Raw genomic sequence first — 15,658 nt, forward strand, 5'->3', positions numbered from 1 at the left:
AGACGTTAATTGGCTCCCGGGTCAGTTTGTGCCACCCGCAGGTCTCCGAGTCCGCCCCGCCCGCCTGGCTCTCAGCGCCCGGTCCCGGGAGGGGGCGCTCTAGCAAAGGGCGGCCTTCTGCCTCGGCCTTGAGGCTCTATGGTCCGGGGCGGAGAGCGCGCTGCGCTGGCCTATCGCGCGCGGAGGAGCGGGAGTAGGGCGGGCTGGCGCCTGCGCAGTGGGGAGGCGGCGGCGGCGGCGGCGAGGAGGCGCACGCTGAGGCAGGAGCGGGACCAGCGCGAGACTCCGGGCCGCGAGCGCAGAGCGGGACCCCCCGGCCGTTGCCAGGTTAGCGGCTGCGCCGCCGCTCGCGCGCCGGGGCCCGGCCTCCCCGCGCGGCCCCTCCTGTCTGTGGACGCCGCTGTGGGCCCGCGGTCTCGGGGGGGCGGGGGGGATGGGACTCGGCGCGGCTGAGGGCTGGGCCCGGGCGCTGGGGCCCGGCGCCGGAGCTGCGAGCTCTCCAGCCGGCGGGACCGCGCTCCCCGGGGGGCCGGCCCGTCTCTCGCCCTCGCCGGGCTGGAGATGGGCCCTTCCCGGCCCGGCGGCGGCTGTCGGCCGCCCTGGGGACCGCTTCCCTTCTCCGGTGGCGTAGCTGTCGTCGGGCATTGCCGGCGTCAGCGGCGCTCCAGCGGCCGCAGGAGTCGCTGGTCCGAAGTTACTCCATTTTCGCCAGTCTCCGCAGAGGCTTGTGCAGGCGTGGGGACCGAAACCGGTGCCGGGGCGTTTGTAACGTCCTGGAGAGATGATTTCCAGCGCTGGCGTTATGGGCACCGTGTTGGTCCGGAGAGCCGTCCGCGGAAGGCCAAAACAAAAAGCTTGTGCCTGTGGAGAGAGAAGTGCAGTGCTCTGTGTGCACAGCAGTGTTTTGTCCGTTCTTGCTTGCGGTGTTCGGCGTTTGTTGCTTTGCAGTGTGTTTTTATTATGTATCTCATAAGTAGACGTGCAGGATTGAGCTGATCTGCATTAAGTGGACTAGAAAAGCGAACTGTAAAGTTTTTATTTTCCATCTTGGAGTTCTTTGTTCAGCTTCAAGTTATATGAAGTTATATGAAACCTTTAGAGGAGTGTTTTTATAATCGTCTACCAGACTGTATTTCCCCTTTCTGAAAGTTAAGAATGGAAATGAGGGTGGACGCAGCCTTCTTCTGAATTGTATGGCCACGTGTACGTAGCACTTGGCGTTACCATCTTACTCTCTTCGTAAATTCTTGTATACCTAGAAAGCATTAGCACTGCTGTAAAGACCAGGAGTAAAACTTCAAAGTGGTGAATACAACAAACCTTCTGAAGGAGTCATGCATTTGACTCAGCATCTTAGGCTCCTACTTCTGTAGGAAACTTCCTGTTTGAAACTTCTGGGCTTAGACAAAAGGAATTGAACTAACCTGGTTAGCAGTGATGAGTGTGTGGATTCATCATCAGGAAAATGAAGCAGTTTAAGCATTCCTTCTTATCACTACATGATTGTGAAGTGTTGATTTTGTACTTTTTTTTTAATATATAATGAAAGACTCCTGTTTTGGTTTTCAGTTTTTTGTTCCTCCTGACTAGCAATACATTGGTGGGTGCTTGCGTTTTTTGGGGGTTTTTTGGGGTTTTTTTTTTAGTGCTTCATTCATGTCAGGCTAGTTCGGTCTTCTGTTCTGATTATTGCCTTTGCTTTCTTTGCTGACAGGTGCCTTCTGGAGCAGGTCTTACAGGATTATTCCAAACATCTTATGCTGAGTTTAGAAAGTCATCTTCTGGAGTGTAGAGTCTGCTCCTCAGTACAACAGAAGCTTCGCTCTACCTCTTATTTTCTCAGCCCCTCACACACTGTCTTATGTGCATGCAAATACTTTCCTGAGCACTGCAGGCTTCTTCTGTCCCATGTACTCCTGTTGTTAAAATCCGTTTTAAAATTTTACGCAGCCTCGTGAATTTAGGTGAATGCAAGGTGTGCTGTGTCACCTTTTCACCACTTGAAGTCTCTTTGCTACAGTGTGCTGTGTATAGGTAGTATGACAGTTGAAGTAGATAATAAAGTCTGGGTAGCAAACTTTTTCCACTTTAATGCAAAAAATTAGCATCTTAGCAAATGGTTGTGTAATACTAAAATACTAGTTCATTTATTGCTTAGTATCTATTAAAACCTAAGTATGAATTGCACAAGCCTTATCCTGATTTGCAATTTTTTGTGCTAGTGTTTCTCTCTATTCACGCCAGTCCTTGCTGATTTTTTTACCATGTTTGTAGGAGAAGGCAGCGACGTGCTGTGAAATGAAATCTTTGGTTTTTTCTGCTCAAATTCCAGAATGCCAGGACTAAGCTGTAGATTCTACCAGCATAAATTTCCAGAGGTGGAAGATGTAGTGATGGTCAATGTTCGGTCCATTGCTGAAATGGGAGCCTATGTCAGCCTGCTGGAGTACAACAACATTGAAGGCATGATCCTTCTCAGTGAGCTATCCAGAAGACGTATTCGTTCCATAAACAAACTCATCCGCATTGGGAGGAATGAATGTGTGGTGGTCATAAGAGTTGACAAAGAAAAAGGTATTTGGGGATATTGTGGGCTATATTAAGATTGAACTTGTAGAGAGAAATGCAGATAAACTAGGTGGCTTAGGTATTCTTTTAGGTGTTCTTTTTTTAAGGCGAAGCAAAATACACCATCATTGTGCCATCTGATACTTATAGATGTTGTTCTGTTCCTCTTTGTCCTTTGGGAATTGGGTTAATGAAGGTCAATCACATCGGTAAAGATTTGCTTAAGTGGGTCCTCACCAGTTCAATGTTTGGTCAACAAACCATAGTGCAGTGGAATTTTCTTTTGACATCTATGTAGATTTTCTAAGTCTTAACTGAACAGAAGGATCATCTGACATAGAAATAAAAATCTAAATGGTGAGCATTTAATGCTCACAGTCTATCCTGTTCATTAACAAGTCTTGAACCTTGACTATAAAATAGATGACATGTATGTAATTATCCTACCACATGAATTCTGTAGGTTACAAGTTGAGATTGTACAGGTGACTCTGTCTTTTCCTGTCTTCTGAATCTTTGAATCTTTTACTCTAAAGGTTTCTTTAATATATTTTCTATTTATAACATGTGAGATTTTGATAATACTGTTCCATGCAATCTTTAAAATTTATATCCAGGTGTAAAGAAATAATAAAAATAAACACTGAGCACATCTCCCAGAAACCTGACTGTTGGTATGATGTTTCTCAAGTAATATGCTTTTCTAGAATACTTCTGAAACTGCAGTTAACTCTGAGATTAAGTAATGAATGACAGGATAAGGAAAAAACAGAGAGGAAAGAAAGACGGGAAGAAACTTATTTCAGGTAGATCTGAAGTGAAATAAGTTTCCCAGCATCTCTAATGAAAGAATACTTCCTCATACAAATTCATTTTATTCTCATATTAACAGAGAAACGCATCTGGAATTCACATATTGAATCTTTTTCTATTGACTCTTTTAGGCAACCTGTAGTTTGTGAGAAGTAGGTGGAGGCCTTTTCAAATTTACTAAGAGTTGCTTTACAGACAGTTCTCCTGAAAGGGTATCCAAGGAGTTAGAGTCAGAATTTGAGGCCAGGTCTATTTATTAGGAAACTATTCAGAGCTAAACTGATGGAGTGCCAACCTTGAATGAAGTTGAGTTCAGCACTACAAAAATAGGCATCAAACTTGCTTCTTTGTGTGCTGGTACGGTTTTTGCCAAGACTGCGTACAGCAGCATAAAAATGGATCACTGATTGCTGCAATATTATGAAAAGTTTGCACAGAAAACATTAAGGCAGTAATTTTAAAGAATGCTGTACAAAAGATTTGCTGTTGTAAGTATTTACAGTTGAAAGAATAATTTAATACCCTAATGTGGATTATAATTTGATCAAAGTGATTAAGGTTTGGTTTAGTTACTTTCTCTAGCAACATATAGGGATAGTGTAGGCAAGGGGAAAAATCCTGAGCCAGTGTTTGTTCTTTATACGTTTCACTTGAAGCATTTAGACTTAGTTGGCACATTGCCTGACACTTTCAAAATGGTTTTCCCCAATAGGTTATATTGACTTGTCAAAAAGAAGAGTTTCTCCAGAGGAGGCAATCAAATGTGAAGACAAATTCACAAAATCGAAGACTGTAAGTTGCTTTGCTATATTCAGGCACTGTGTATTTCCAGCTTCTTTCCTCAGCAACCAAAATGCACAGACGTAAGATAATATGAAAATATTGTTCTCATTTATTAGGCATACTCTGATTCTCATTTACCCATGCAAATATATATATAACCAGCTCATCTGTCCATGAGTGCTCTGGTAAGCTGTTTCTTAATTAATGAATAGATCAAGAAAGACGTCAGTTGAAAATTTGTGATGTAAAGGGGTATATTTAAATGATCAAAAATCCAAAAGTATATGCTGGTTTAGCACACTGTGACAACTTTAATTGAAAAGGCATGCATATAGTTTAAGGCATTGATTCCTGCCCATACTCCTGTGTGGTCTTACGCTTCTGAGCGGAAGGCTTACCATTAAATATTACTTCTGATTCTAAATTTTTGTCTGTTTTCAGTATTTGTTTTGGGTTTTTTAACACTCCTTTTGTGTTCCAGGTTTACAGCATCCTTCGCCATGTTGCTGAAGTCTTGGAGTACACCAAGGATGAGCAGCTTGAGAGTCTGTTCCAGAGAACTGCCTGGGTATTTGATGACAAGTACAAAAGACCAGGATATGGTGCTTATGATGCATTCAAGCATGCAGTCTCGTAAGGACATCTTTTCTACTTCTAGGGCCTTATTTCAAATTGCAGAGAGGTATTTCCTGGAACAGATCCATCAGAATGTTCTTTTGGGGTTTGGGGGTTTGTTGGTTTTTTTTTTCCAGAGTCAGTATGTAGAATGTACTGATCAAGTACACCTAGTAAATTTTGACATCAGTCTTGTGGTTGCTTATTGTAGGTTTCTGTCTTATTGCTTTCTTCAAGTTCCCAATGCCCTTGAGAAAGAAAGCTCAGCGTTGACTTGTTTTTATCAATCTTTGAGTCTGTCACTCTGTGTATGTGAGGTTTTTAAAAGCAGTAATTGGATTTGATGTGGAGAAATACTGAAGCATTGGTGAATAATACATTTTAAGTATAAGAGAAATGTGATTACAAACACTGGAGAGATTTCTGTTGCTACAGATGAGCCTGTGACATTTCTAACAGAAGAAGCAGCACTGATCTTGGTTTGTCTGTCAGACTTTGCCTGTTCTTTGTCCCAAGCAGACGTTATCAAAAATATCTAGCTCTGTGTCTGAAGGTATTTCTACTCACAGCTGACTGTCACTCTTCCACTGCACAGGCAGAATTTTTCTTTTTTAAATGCAACAAGCTGGCTTGTTACTTCTCTACACTTCCAAACTTAAAGAATGGGATCACGAACTTAGAAATGGCATTATGAACAGAAAGACATGGGAATTGTGATGCTAAGGGAATATGCACTGAGATAAGATTGCTCTTAATTTCTTATGGAGTCTGATATTTTTTCATTGCTTTCAAAAATTAACCTATTTGGTTTCCCTCTAAAGATTCTATCATGAAATTGGCAATCCAAAGATAGACTTCTCAATAAACATTCCAGTTTTACTCTTCTATAGCACATAAACCTATGAGTGATGAACTTGAGCTGAACACTAGATGGCAGTAATAAAATCTTAGAAATTGTGTTGACTGAAGAAGCAGGGCACTTGGTAGCATTTTGATTAGCTTGAAACCATCTCTGTGTCTTTGGGAAATAGACAACTTGTGTTCTTATTTACACTGAATGCATTTGGTTTCAGAGAATAGTAATTATTTTCTAATGATAGCAAATTTACTGGTAAAGGACAAATCTGGGCACATTGCTGCAGAAGGAATTCCAGATCATTCTGTAACTGATAAATACTTAGTTAAATACCTGTATAATAGAAGAACAAAAACCTGTAGTTACACTGGCTGTTTCAGCTTCTCTTAAACTCAGGAAAATTCCTGAACACACATGCCATTTGTTGCTCAACTGCTGTTCGGGTTGGAGCACAAACTTCTGAAGCTGTCTGTTCTCAAAACATGTTTCCATCAGTAATGCCTTCAGATTTCTGACAATGGACTGCAACTTTTATTTGTTCCCATTGTGCTCCTACTTAAAGCTATAGCAGTTGAGCAGAAAAATGTAGATATTGCTGCCTTCCTGTGCTTGCAGGAGGCTTGGTGTGCCCTCTAAGAATTTGACTTGCTAGTCCTTTCTTAGTGCTGAGCATTAGTGTTTTAGGATTTCACACAGCATGATACCAGTGGTAAAATTTTAAAGTATATTTACCCTCTGATCAGTAAAAATTAAACATTGAGGACCTATTTGTTGAATGCCTACCAAATGCTCATGAAAGTAACTCAAAAATTTAACAGGATAGATTGTAAATGAAGAAGCAGAATTTGCATGTCCAATAAATTGCTTCTGCCATACAGTTTCTTATTTTGATGTATAAAACCTGTCATATTTCTGGGCTCTGTTTGCTTATGTTTGGCCCTTCTACTACCTATACCCAGTGTATAAAATCATGAAAGATGACATTTTATTAGCAGCAGAGACCAATCTCCAATATTGCCTCTGGGTTTTTTGGGGCCATTTTAATTTACGTTTGCCTGATAATAGTATTGTAGGTGATTTGGTATTGTTTTTCAGAGAACTGTAACTCTTGTCTCTGAAGAACAGGAACACTTATTGTGAGGAGCTTTTTGGTTATGTTCTGTTTCAGATATATTTTGGATAAAGTTAATACAGCAATAGAGAATTGACACCATTTCTTAAAAAAAAAGCTGCTAATTTATATTGGTAAACAGCAGAGGAGTTTGCCTCTGTGATCTCTAGATTTTAAACTATTAGCTTGCGATTTAAAACACCTTTATCCTTTCTTTAGCCAAGAACGTAGCCAGCAGGTAAGTATCTGTCTGTGATCAGTTACTGTTAAAAAGGAGTACAGAATAATATGGAATGAGTATAGGTTACTTTGTAGAATGACAAAAATCTTGCATTTGAATGAAATGCTAAAATAATTCAAAAAACCTCAGATTCATCATGGATTCTCTTTCATGTGATATGGGCTTATCTTCACGCTGGAGGTGAACATAAATACCAAGCAACTAGATATTTGTCTCATTCTGTGTACCGTATACAAATGGAGCTGAAAAGAAATCATTCCTTTGCTTTTAAAAAAAAAAAAAAATCATTCAGATCTTTCCCTCCAGGAACAGATTGAGTAAACTACTTATCTGGTTTGTTGTTAAATAGAAAATATTATGAAAATAGATGTGTTTATTTTCTTCCAGTGTTTCAATGGACTCAAGAAATTTCCCTGTTTTCTTTGCCTAGTATATCTCTAGGATTATGCGTAAGAATATTGAAATAATACCAGAAGTTAACGTTGTGTCATGTTCCACCTCAGTATAACTTATGTAACTTTGCTTTGCTTGGCTCAGAGACCCTGCAATCCTGGATAGCCTAGATCTGACAGAGGAAGAGAGGCGTGTATTAATTGACAATATTAACAGACGTCTGACACCACAAGCAGTCAAAATCCGAGCTGGTGAGTTCTTTCCAGATGTTCATTGAACATGTCTTGACACTTAAGTTAGTGTATCTTGTTGCAAACTATAAACTCAGTTAAAACTAGTGGTTTGTATTGATGATATTTGAGTGGAACTGTTCAGAATTAAGACACCTTAATCAAGGATTGCTTGCAAAATGCCGATGTGGGTTCTATCCCAAAGTGCAAGGTGGTTTGGGTTTTATTTTTTCCCCCAAACTGCATGTTCCTTGGGACAGAAAGTAGTAGTCCTGATATATAATGCAGTCTATCATATTGTACTGGCATACAATGGATTTAAATATTTTATAGTTACTACTGCATCCGCAGTATTCTTTTTCATTATTCAAAGTGTTAAATTCATTGATTCCTTAACAGGATGATTGATCTCTGTCAGCACAGCTACAGCGTATGTCTTGGCCACTTGTCCATGAACATGTGAAAATAGTTCTGACTTTTTGCTCAGGGTGTGTTTCTAACTGGTTGATCGCAAACCGTTCAGCAGGATATATTAGCTCAAGCCTAGCACATCTCTAATATATTCATGAAATGTATGAGCTAGTTTGTCTTTTATTAATTCATTGTGGGCAGAAAAAACACATGACTGCACTACTTAAGAAGGCACACTTTAAAACTGTAAATCTGGTTGTACAGCTAACTGAACAGCCTAAAAGCATGCTTGCCATTAAAAAGATAGTCAATGTAGCAGAGTCACGTTTTTAACTAGATTGAGAAATTGCCTCTGCTCTACAAGGATACGTTGAAGAGCATTAGCACTTGTTGATTCCTTTGGAGAGAAGAAAAGATAAGCTATATCCACATGACAGTGAAGTGGAGAGTGCAAAAAGTAAGGTAATGAAAAGTTCCTTTACCTATTACTTTAGATCACCGAGTTAACATAGACTTCAAAAATGCAAGTAGGATTTGATTGCCATGAAGAATGGAATTGCTAACGTGCATAGCACTTCATTAGTTTTGAAAACAAAGTTACTTGGCAAGCATGTTCTTTTACTTCCTTCATCTTGCCTATTTTGTTCTGATGGTCTAAGTTGTTTTCAGTTTTGTCTTCAAGCATGGAAACTTTCCATTGGTTTGTAGTCTCATCCTGAGGCTGACTGGGATGCTCTTCTGTGAATTTGTTTCTGATAGCTGGGAATTAGCAGGTTGTTAGTCACCTGGAAGTGAGACTAACTTCTCTGTGTAGCTTAGTTTTGCACCATTGCTACATAGGTAAAGAAATTCTTGTCTTTAGACTAGTCAGGGTATTACAGATATGACCAGCATTAATCTATGCCTTACTGTCCAAACATCAACAAAAAGCTACAGCTAACTATCATTTTAACTATAAGTTTATATAACTTATCATTAAAAAAAAAGTTCCAGTGCAGCACAAGTGATGCCTCTGTGCCTCTGTTGTAATTGCTGACAGAATTCCATTAATTTGTGGATGTGTTCTATTTCAAGTTTCATTTTTCCTGATAGATCTTTCGTTTTCTCTGGTATTTATTGCTTTTATATATTCATCTCTCAATGTGAAATACATAATTATTCTTGTTGAATTTATTGGATGAGAGGTGAGTGAATGTGGATGTATAATTTTGTATCTTGGCTTTTCAGAGTACAATGTAAAATGTTGTATGTCTGAGGAGTTTATGAAGACTCTTACCTCAACTTACAAGTCAAGAAAGTGAAATACCTTCCTCAGCTTTGGGAGCTACTGAGGCTTTCATTGTGGATAAACATTGGATGCTCAAAAGCTTTATTAAAGCTTAAGTTAAAAAGCTTTAAAGATACTACAGCTTTTGGTAACCTTAAAGTTTTATTATTTGTATTCCTCTGTCCTAGATATTGAGGTTGCCTGTTATGGTTATGAAGGCATAGATGCAGTAAAAGAAGCTTTGAGAGCAGGCTTGAACTGTTCCACGGAGAACATGCCCATTAAAGTAAGTGTCTATCTTAATAGTGAGATCAAAAGCAAAGTTTTCTGACGCCCTCAGGTACCAGTAGCATGGAACTGCAGTTGTCACAATAGCATAGCTGAGGCTGGGAAGCCATGTACTTGCTTTCTGATTCTTCTCTAGCAGGTCTGTAACACACTCCCTTTCAGCTATGTGCTGACAGTTGTTCCTATGACTGTGCTGTGGCTTCCAAAGTTCAAGAAGCTATATTTATTCTGTTCAGTTTATTAAAGTCTGGTATTGGCACGCTACATACCTACTGTTCCTTTATGCAGCCTTAGGTAGGGAGCAATAAATTTTATTTTCAGGTAGAAGACTGTGTAAGAAGAGGAATGTTTGCTCCACATATGTTTGAGTATTGGTAGAATGGCTGCTGTACCCAGGCCTAGTTTTTCTTCCCAACAATTTTAGGATATTGAGTGTATTACTAAGTGCTTTCAGAAAACTTGAAAGTACTTCCTTCTTTGAAAATGATTTCTTATAATGGTTTCTTGTAGCAAAAGGAAAAGTTTACTTATTCAGTCATCTTACCAAATAAAAAAAAAAAGTACTGGCTGTAACACGCTTTTAATTGTTTGAAAAATGATGTGATAGGCTGTTTTGCTGATCTGCAAAGTGGATATCCTCTCCACTTAACAATATTTGTCTAAATAAACGTACTGTGTAGAAATAACTGATGCTGATATTGGAAATCAGACAGGCTGTGCACTTTCTTGTCTGCTGTTTCAGTCCAAGTTATTTGTGCTTCTAGAAAGGGTTTTTCTAATGGGAAAATGTTTCTTCTGTGAATTGTACATTCAGAACAGTGTTGCTCCCTTTGCTTTCGATATTTCTTTCTTTGTTTTTGTTACTGAGTTTGCTTTTTTGTCCTTTTTTTTCCCCCCCCAATCCCTACAATGTGATAGATTAATCTGATAGCTCCTCCTCGTTACGTGATGACTACTACAACGCTGGAGAGAACTGAAGGACTGTCTGTTCTGAATCAAGCCATGGCTGTAATTAAAGAAAAAATTGAGGAGAAGAGAGGAGTCTTTAATGTGCAGATGGAGGTAAGAACACATTACACTTTAGAATGTAATTCTTTTTTTTTTTTTCCTCACAACATTTTTAAAGTAGAGCAAGATCAGTAGTGCTAGGAGAAATTTTAGCAAAAAGGTATTAAAAAAATAAAAACCCTGAACTTCTGTGTTCCTTAAATAAACAAATGGCCAAAAATTCTACTTTTCCTGGTTTTTATTGTATGACTTCAGGATGTTTTTTATCTCTTGCTCTTTACGTAGAATCAGAGTCTACAAATATATATGATATTTCTTTATGACGGTTTACCATGTGTTCTGGTTTGGTTTTTTTCAGCCAAAAGTGGTTACTGACACAGACGAGACTGAGCTTGCAAGGCAGTTGGAAAGACTGGAGAGGGAAAACGCTGAAGTGGATGGGGATGATGATGCTGAGGAAATGGAAGCCAAAACTGAAGACTAAATGTTCTGGGATATTTAGAAGAGAGACCCTATGAAAAATTAGAGATCCCATTGCAAACACTCTGGACTAAATGTTTCCAGTATTGAAAACTTCAAATACAAATACTTGAAGTGTTTTACTGTTTTAAAAAGACCAAAATATAAAAGGCTCTTCTAAATAACATTTGATGCAGCAACCTACACAAATTGAGTCCTCTGAAAGGAAGGTGGCTTGTCAAATTCAAGACACAGATCTGGCCAGAAGAAGGTTGCAGCCCCTTGCTTAACATTTTCATACATAACAATTCCTAATGGGTGATTACAGCTCAGTGCATCTGTTAATGATCTTTCCTGGGAGCACCAAAACCAAGCAAGCTGAACAGTTCTATACAGAATGTATTTGAGCAAATATTCAATAAATTTCTGGGCTATGTAACTCCAAGATTTTTTTTTTTTTCCCCTCTTTTGTCACATGGCCTAGAGTCATATGAATATAAAACCTGGAAGGGTAGGATCAGTGGGTGACTCCCCTTTAACATTGAAGGGGCTTTCTTTTGTTTGCTTTAAATCAAGCCAAGAATGAGTGGAACAAAATGTTTTTCTTGCAAGTTTGTTGATGCAGACTTGTCTAAAAGAGCATTTCCTTTGTTTATCATCTGCACTTAGGGACTGAGAACTTGAAAACTTTGAAAATAGCTTGTTACCATTCCAATAAATGTAGCTGATAAAAGAAAAATCACGTATAGTTGCACTTTGCTCCTATAGGCGAATATAGCAGGAGCTCTAATGAACTTACTTATACTTCAAAATAGGCAGTACTGTTTTGTGAGCTCACTGCTGCATGACCTTCAATTCTGCCTACCCTAAATCTGGTTTACACTGGGCTGGGCTGAGCTATTCACTCTCGAAACAACCTGTTTATCTTCTCTGAAGAAGAGAAACAAGATGTGCTTTCCCTGTTGGAGCATAAAAAAAAAAAAATAATACCCTGTTTTCCTTGTCTGTGCGAATTGGGGGGAGGAGTTGTTTTTGTTTAAGTAACCTTTCCAAATTGCTAAAGTTTTAAACTTATTTATATCTTTTTGTATTATGTCCCATATTGCCCATCTCCTTTTTTCTTAATATTTTGTGCTGCTAGATGGAAAATGCATGAAAAATGAGGTTTTGAGCCTTAACTAGGAATTCTTAATACTGCCACAGTACAAACAATATCATTGCTATGTGCTCTTGCTACAAAAGGCATTCACAAAGAGCGTACGTATTGCAATCCATGCTTGATTATCAGAGAAGTTCACATGTACCCAACTCTAATAGTAATGTAAAGCCAAAAAAGTTAAGTAACTTCCCATCTTTTTAGAATGTTGGAAAATACCTGAATGTGTCATCACAAAATGAAGAAACAAATTTTTCTTTCTGGTTATTTTCTCAAATTGTTGTCTTCTCAGAAGCTGTGTATGACAGCCTTGTCGTGGCTTGAAGTTGTGATAATGTCAGTTTCCTGTTTGAACAGCTCTTCTGGCTTTGCCCACTCACTAAAATAGTGATTTGACTTCCATTAAACACAGTATGTGGGTACTCAGACTAAAGAACAAAGTGCTTAAAAACTTAGTCACTGTGTGATCGGTATGCCAAAATAGTGTTGTAAGGGAAAGCACTGAAAAGTGAGCCACGTATGCTCTTCCATTGAAGTACTATTAGGGGATTACAATTAGTATCATCTCTAAGAGCTGTTCTGGTGTGTTAATAGGTGAGCATTGTTTCTGTCAGTAACTTAGGCAAAAGTTTGCTGAGCTTGTTCAGTAGCTACAGGAGCTTTTCTAATTAGAGCCTCAGCATGCTGATGTACACAATTCTGTGTCAATTTTAAGTGCCTGAAAAAAATGACCGAGATGGTGAGGACGGTAACAAAGCAGCTTAAGGTAAATGCATTTCAATCGTTACCCTGGCAGACAAAATCAGGCTCTCCTGTTGCCTGAACAAATTATAACCAAGAAGCTTAACTAAAATATGCAAGACAACTTAGCGGATATTTCTCATGTGTTGCAGCAGCTGGAAGGAGGAGGTCTAAGATGGCGGCTTTTGCGGCCTGTTAGGGAGGTGTGTGTAAGGGAGGGCTGAACCTGTGAAGCCCCTGCTGGGCCTCAGCTGTGCTGTGTCGGTTGCTGTGGCCTGTGACTCGGGGATCTTTAGAAGGTGCTGAGATGATGCCTTCTATCTCAGCCCGTCTATTTTGTATGCATGGAACTGCATTTGCTTACTGAGTGCTTAAAATAAGGGTCGTGAGTTTTGTGTGACGTCTTTGTTGAGTCGCTAAAGCGAGGTAGCGTATTCCTGCTGTTCATTAGCAACTGTGTGTTTACTCAATTGTGATTGCAAGGCCAAAATCCCTGCTTGCACTCATGTAGTCAACTGAAGGGAAAGGTACGGGTATACCTGTGGACAGGGCTTGACCTGATGCATTAATTTTAAGGATCTCAACTTGACTTTTATATCCCAAATTACTTTTGTCAGATTGGCAGCTTGGAAACAGTTTTACTTGTAACATCTGATAAGGACTCATTAATACAAAAAAACCCCAAACGGGGATACCGGCTCAGGTCAGGCATGCAGTCCAGTAACACACAGCCCAGTATCCTGTTTCCAATGCGGGGGAAACAGTGGCTGCTAAAGAAGGTGTGCCCTGCTTTCTTGGGGCTGTTGTGGTTTGTCTAGGTTTTAATACAGTGACAATTCCTTGCTGTTTTCTCTCTGAATTCTGGCCCTCGGGGCTTGCTGCCTTCCCCCCCCCCCCCAGATGTAGTGGAGCTGGCATGTTGTTCTTCATAGCGGAATCTGCACTTTGATATTTAATTTCTGATAGTTTTTTGTTCCTGAGTCTAGACAATTAAACAACTGTTTTCAAATACAGCCACCTTTCTACAGTTAATTGTAAAAATGCTTTTACGTCAGAATACTTTTGAACACTTGTTGTCTTTCACTTTTATCTAGAAATGTTTCATCATTCTTTATTTTGATGTGGTTTGTTTTCATCTTATTTCATCCCTAATCCACCAAAAGAACTTTAGTGTTCCTTTTTTTTGGAGGGGGGGTGGAATTTAATGGTGTCCTACCCGGAGGGCAAAGTCCTAGCATCTTAAGAAACTGCTTTGAAAAAGCTGGGTCTGTGTAATCCCCCGTGTGACACGATGATACTCAACGGGCATAGCAGAGCATGCGACGGGGTTTGTCCTTCGGGCTAGCTCCTTTAATCAGCTGTCCATGGCTTCTTGAGGGACTGACCTGGAGGTACCAGCGATGTCTGTCAGGTCAGCCACCTGAAATAGCACAGCCTGCGCTCAGAGTCGGCTGCTCCTGCCCTTCCCTTTAACCCTGAGTAGCGTCCCGTGGTCCCGAAGCCTGCAGCTGGCTCTTCCTGGCCATCCCAATGCACATTCGATAGCGTATAAAGTCTTTTGGGGTCACTTTGAATGAAGAAAATGTCAAGTGCTCAACTGTGCTTTTTTGTTAAAATACCCCACTGACACATGGAAAACACTCTAAAATGGATCTGAGGAAACAGAAAGTCCTTCCTTCCGTGAGTTTCAAGTGCCACAGAAGACTTGATATAGAGCTCCCTAGGTTTATACAGACCAAACCATGTCCTGTCCCACCGGGAGGCTTCAGTGCCAGAATTTGCCTTCCCAGCACATGCATGAATATGGCAGCCAAGATCTACTTAATCATTTTACACTATATGACCCTGGAAGATCTGCATTTACTCAGCCACGGGGAACAATACAGGGGCAGTTTGTTAGCCGTGATTAACTACAGAATGAGACAGGGGCAAGGGGGTGTGTCTATGATAAATATCCAAAGTACTGAAGAAATACTTTGAAGTATTGAAGAAAGTGAAGGCTCTAGATTATAAAAAGTAGTTGATACAAAACCTGTTGTTTAATGACCAGCTACAGCAACATTTGCTTTGCCATTCACCAGCAGTTTGACAATAAAATTCTTCATTGCTAATGGTAATTTTTTCAAGATCCTTCTGCAGGGTTGTGGGTGGTCTGCATGCTGGAGAAAAAGAGCTCGCTCAAATCTTTGGCAGGGAATGGTTATGGTGCAATTCTGAGATCACTGTCTGAGTGAGAGCCCCCTGCAAGCTTCTACCTGTCCTCACTAGCATGAAATTATCTCACCCACCTTGTTATAAATTGCCTGCAGTAACAAGCTGAACAATGTGAAGTCAAACCTCAAATACCAAACGGTGGAACACTGTATTCCTGGAGCTGGTTATATAAAGAGTGCATGTCCGGGAGATGCATGCAGCAGTAATGTCTCTTGTGTACATAGACTCAAGTTTTCTTCTTTTTTTCTCAAGTTTAATTCTGATGTACAGAACGCTGTGAGCTGAAATTTATTTTTTTTTTTTGCTGACTGCATTGGTTTTTTTCCCAAGATTCTGAGTAGAACTTTTATTTATAGATATATTTATGTATATATACAGAGATGGAGAATATTTTTTAAATTAAAAGAAATTTCTGCTTTATTTTAAGGCCACAATAACATAAAAAAACTACAACAATTTCTATTGATATCTTTGAAAATACTGCATACCTACAGCAAAAAATAC

General features: G+C 39.8%; 1 protein-coding gene across 1 annotated transcript; it reads left to right on the forward strand.

Moving 5' to 3' along the window:
* Positions 1-213: 213 nt before the first annotated feature.
* EIF2S1 (eukaryotic translation initiation factor 2 subunit alpha) lies at positions 214-11,488 on the forward strand. Its single transcript, XM_075030437.1, has 8 exons — positions 214-327; positions 2,333-2,574; positions 4,094-4,173; positions 4,646-4,797; positions 7,525-7,631; positions 9,477-9,574; positions 10,495-10,638; positions 10,943-11,488. Exons 2-8 carry the CDS (start codon positions 2,334-2,336, stop codon positions 11,066-11,068), a joined length of 948 nt encoding a protein of 315 aa, XP_074886538.1. The 5' UTR covers positions 214-327; position 2,333; the 3' UTR covers positions 11,069-11,488.
* Positions 11,489-15,658: the final 4,170 nt, after the last annotated feature.

This window comes from Buteo buteo, chromosome 6 (assembly GCF_964188355.1).
Source record: "Buteo buteo chromosome 6, bButBut1.hap1.1, whole genome shotgun sequence".
NCBI classification, from domain to species: Eukaryota; Metazoa; Chordata; class Aves; order Accipitriformes; family Accipitridae; genus Buteo; species Buteo buteo.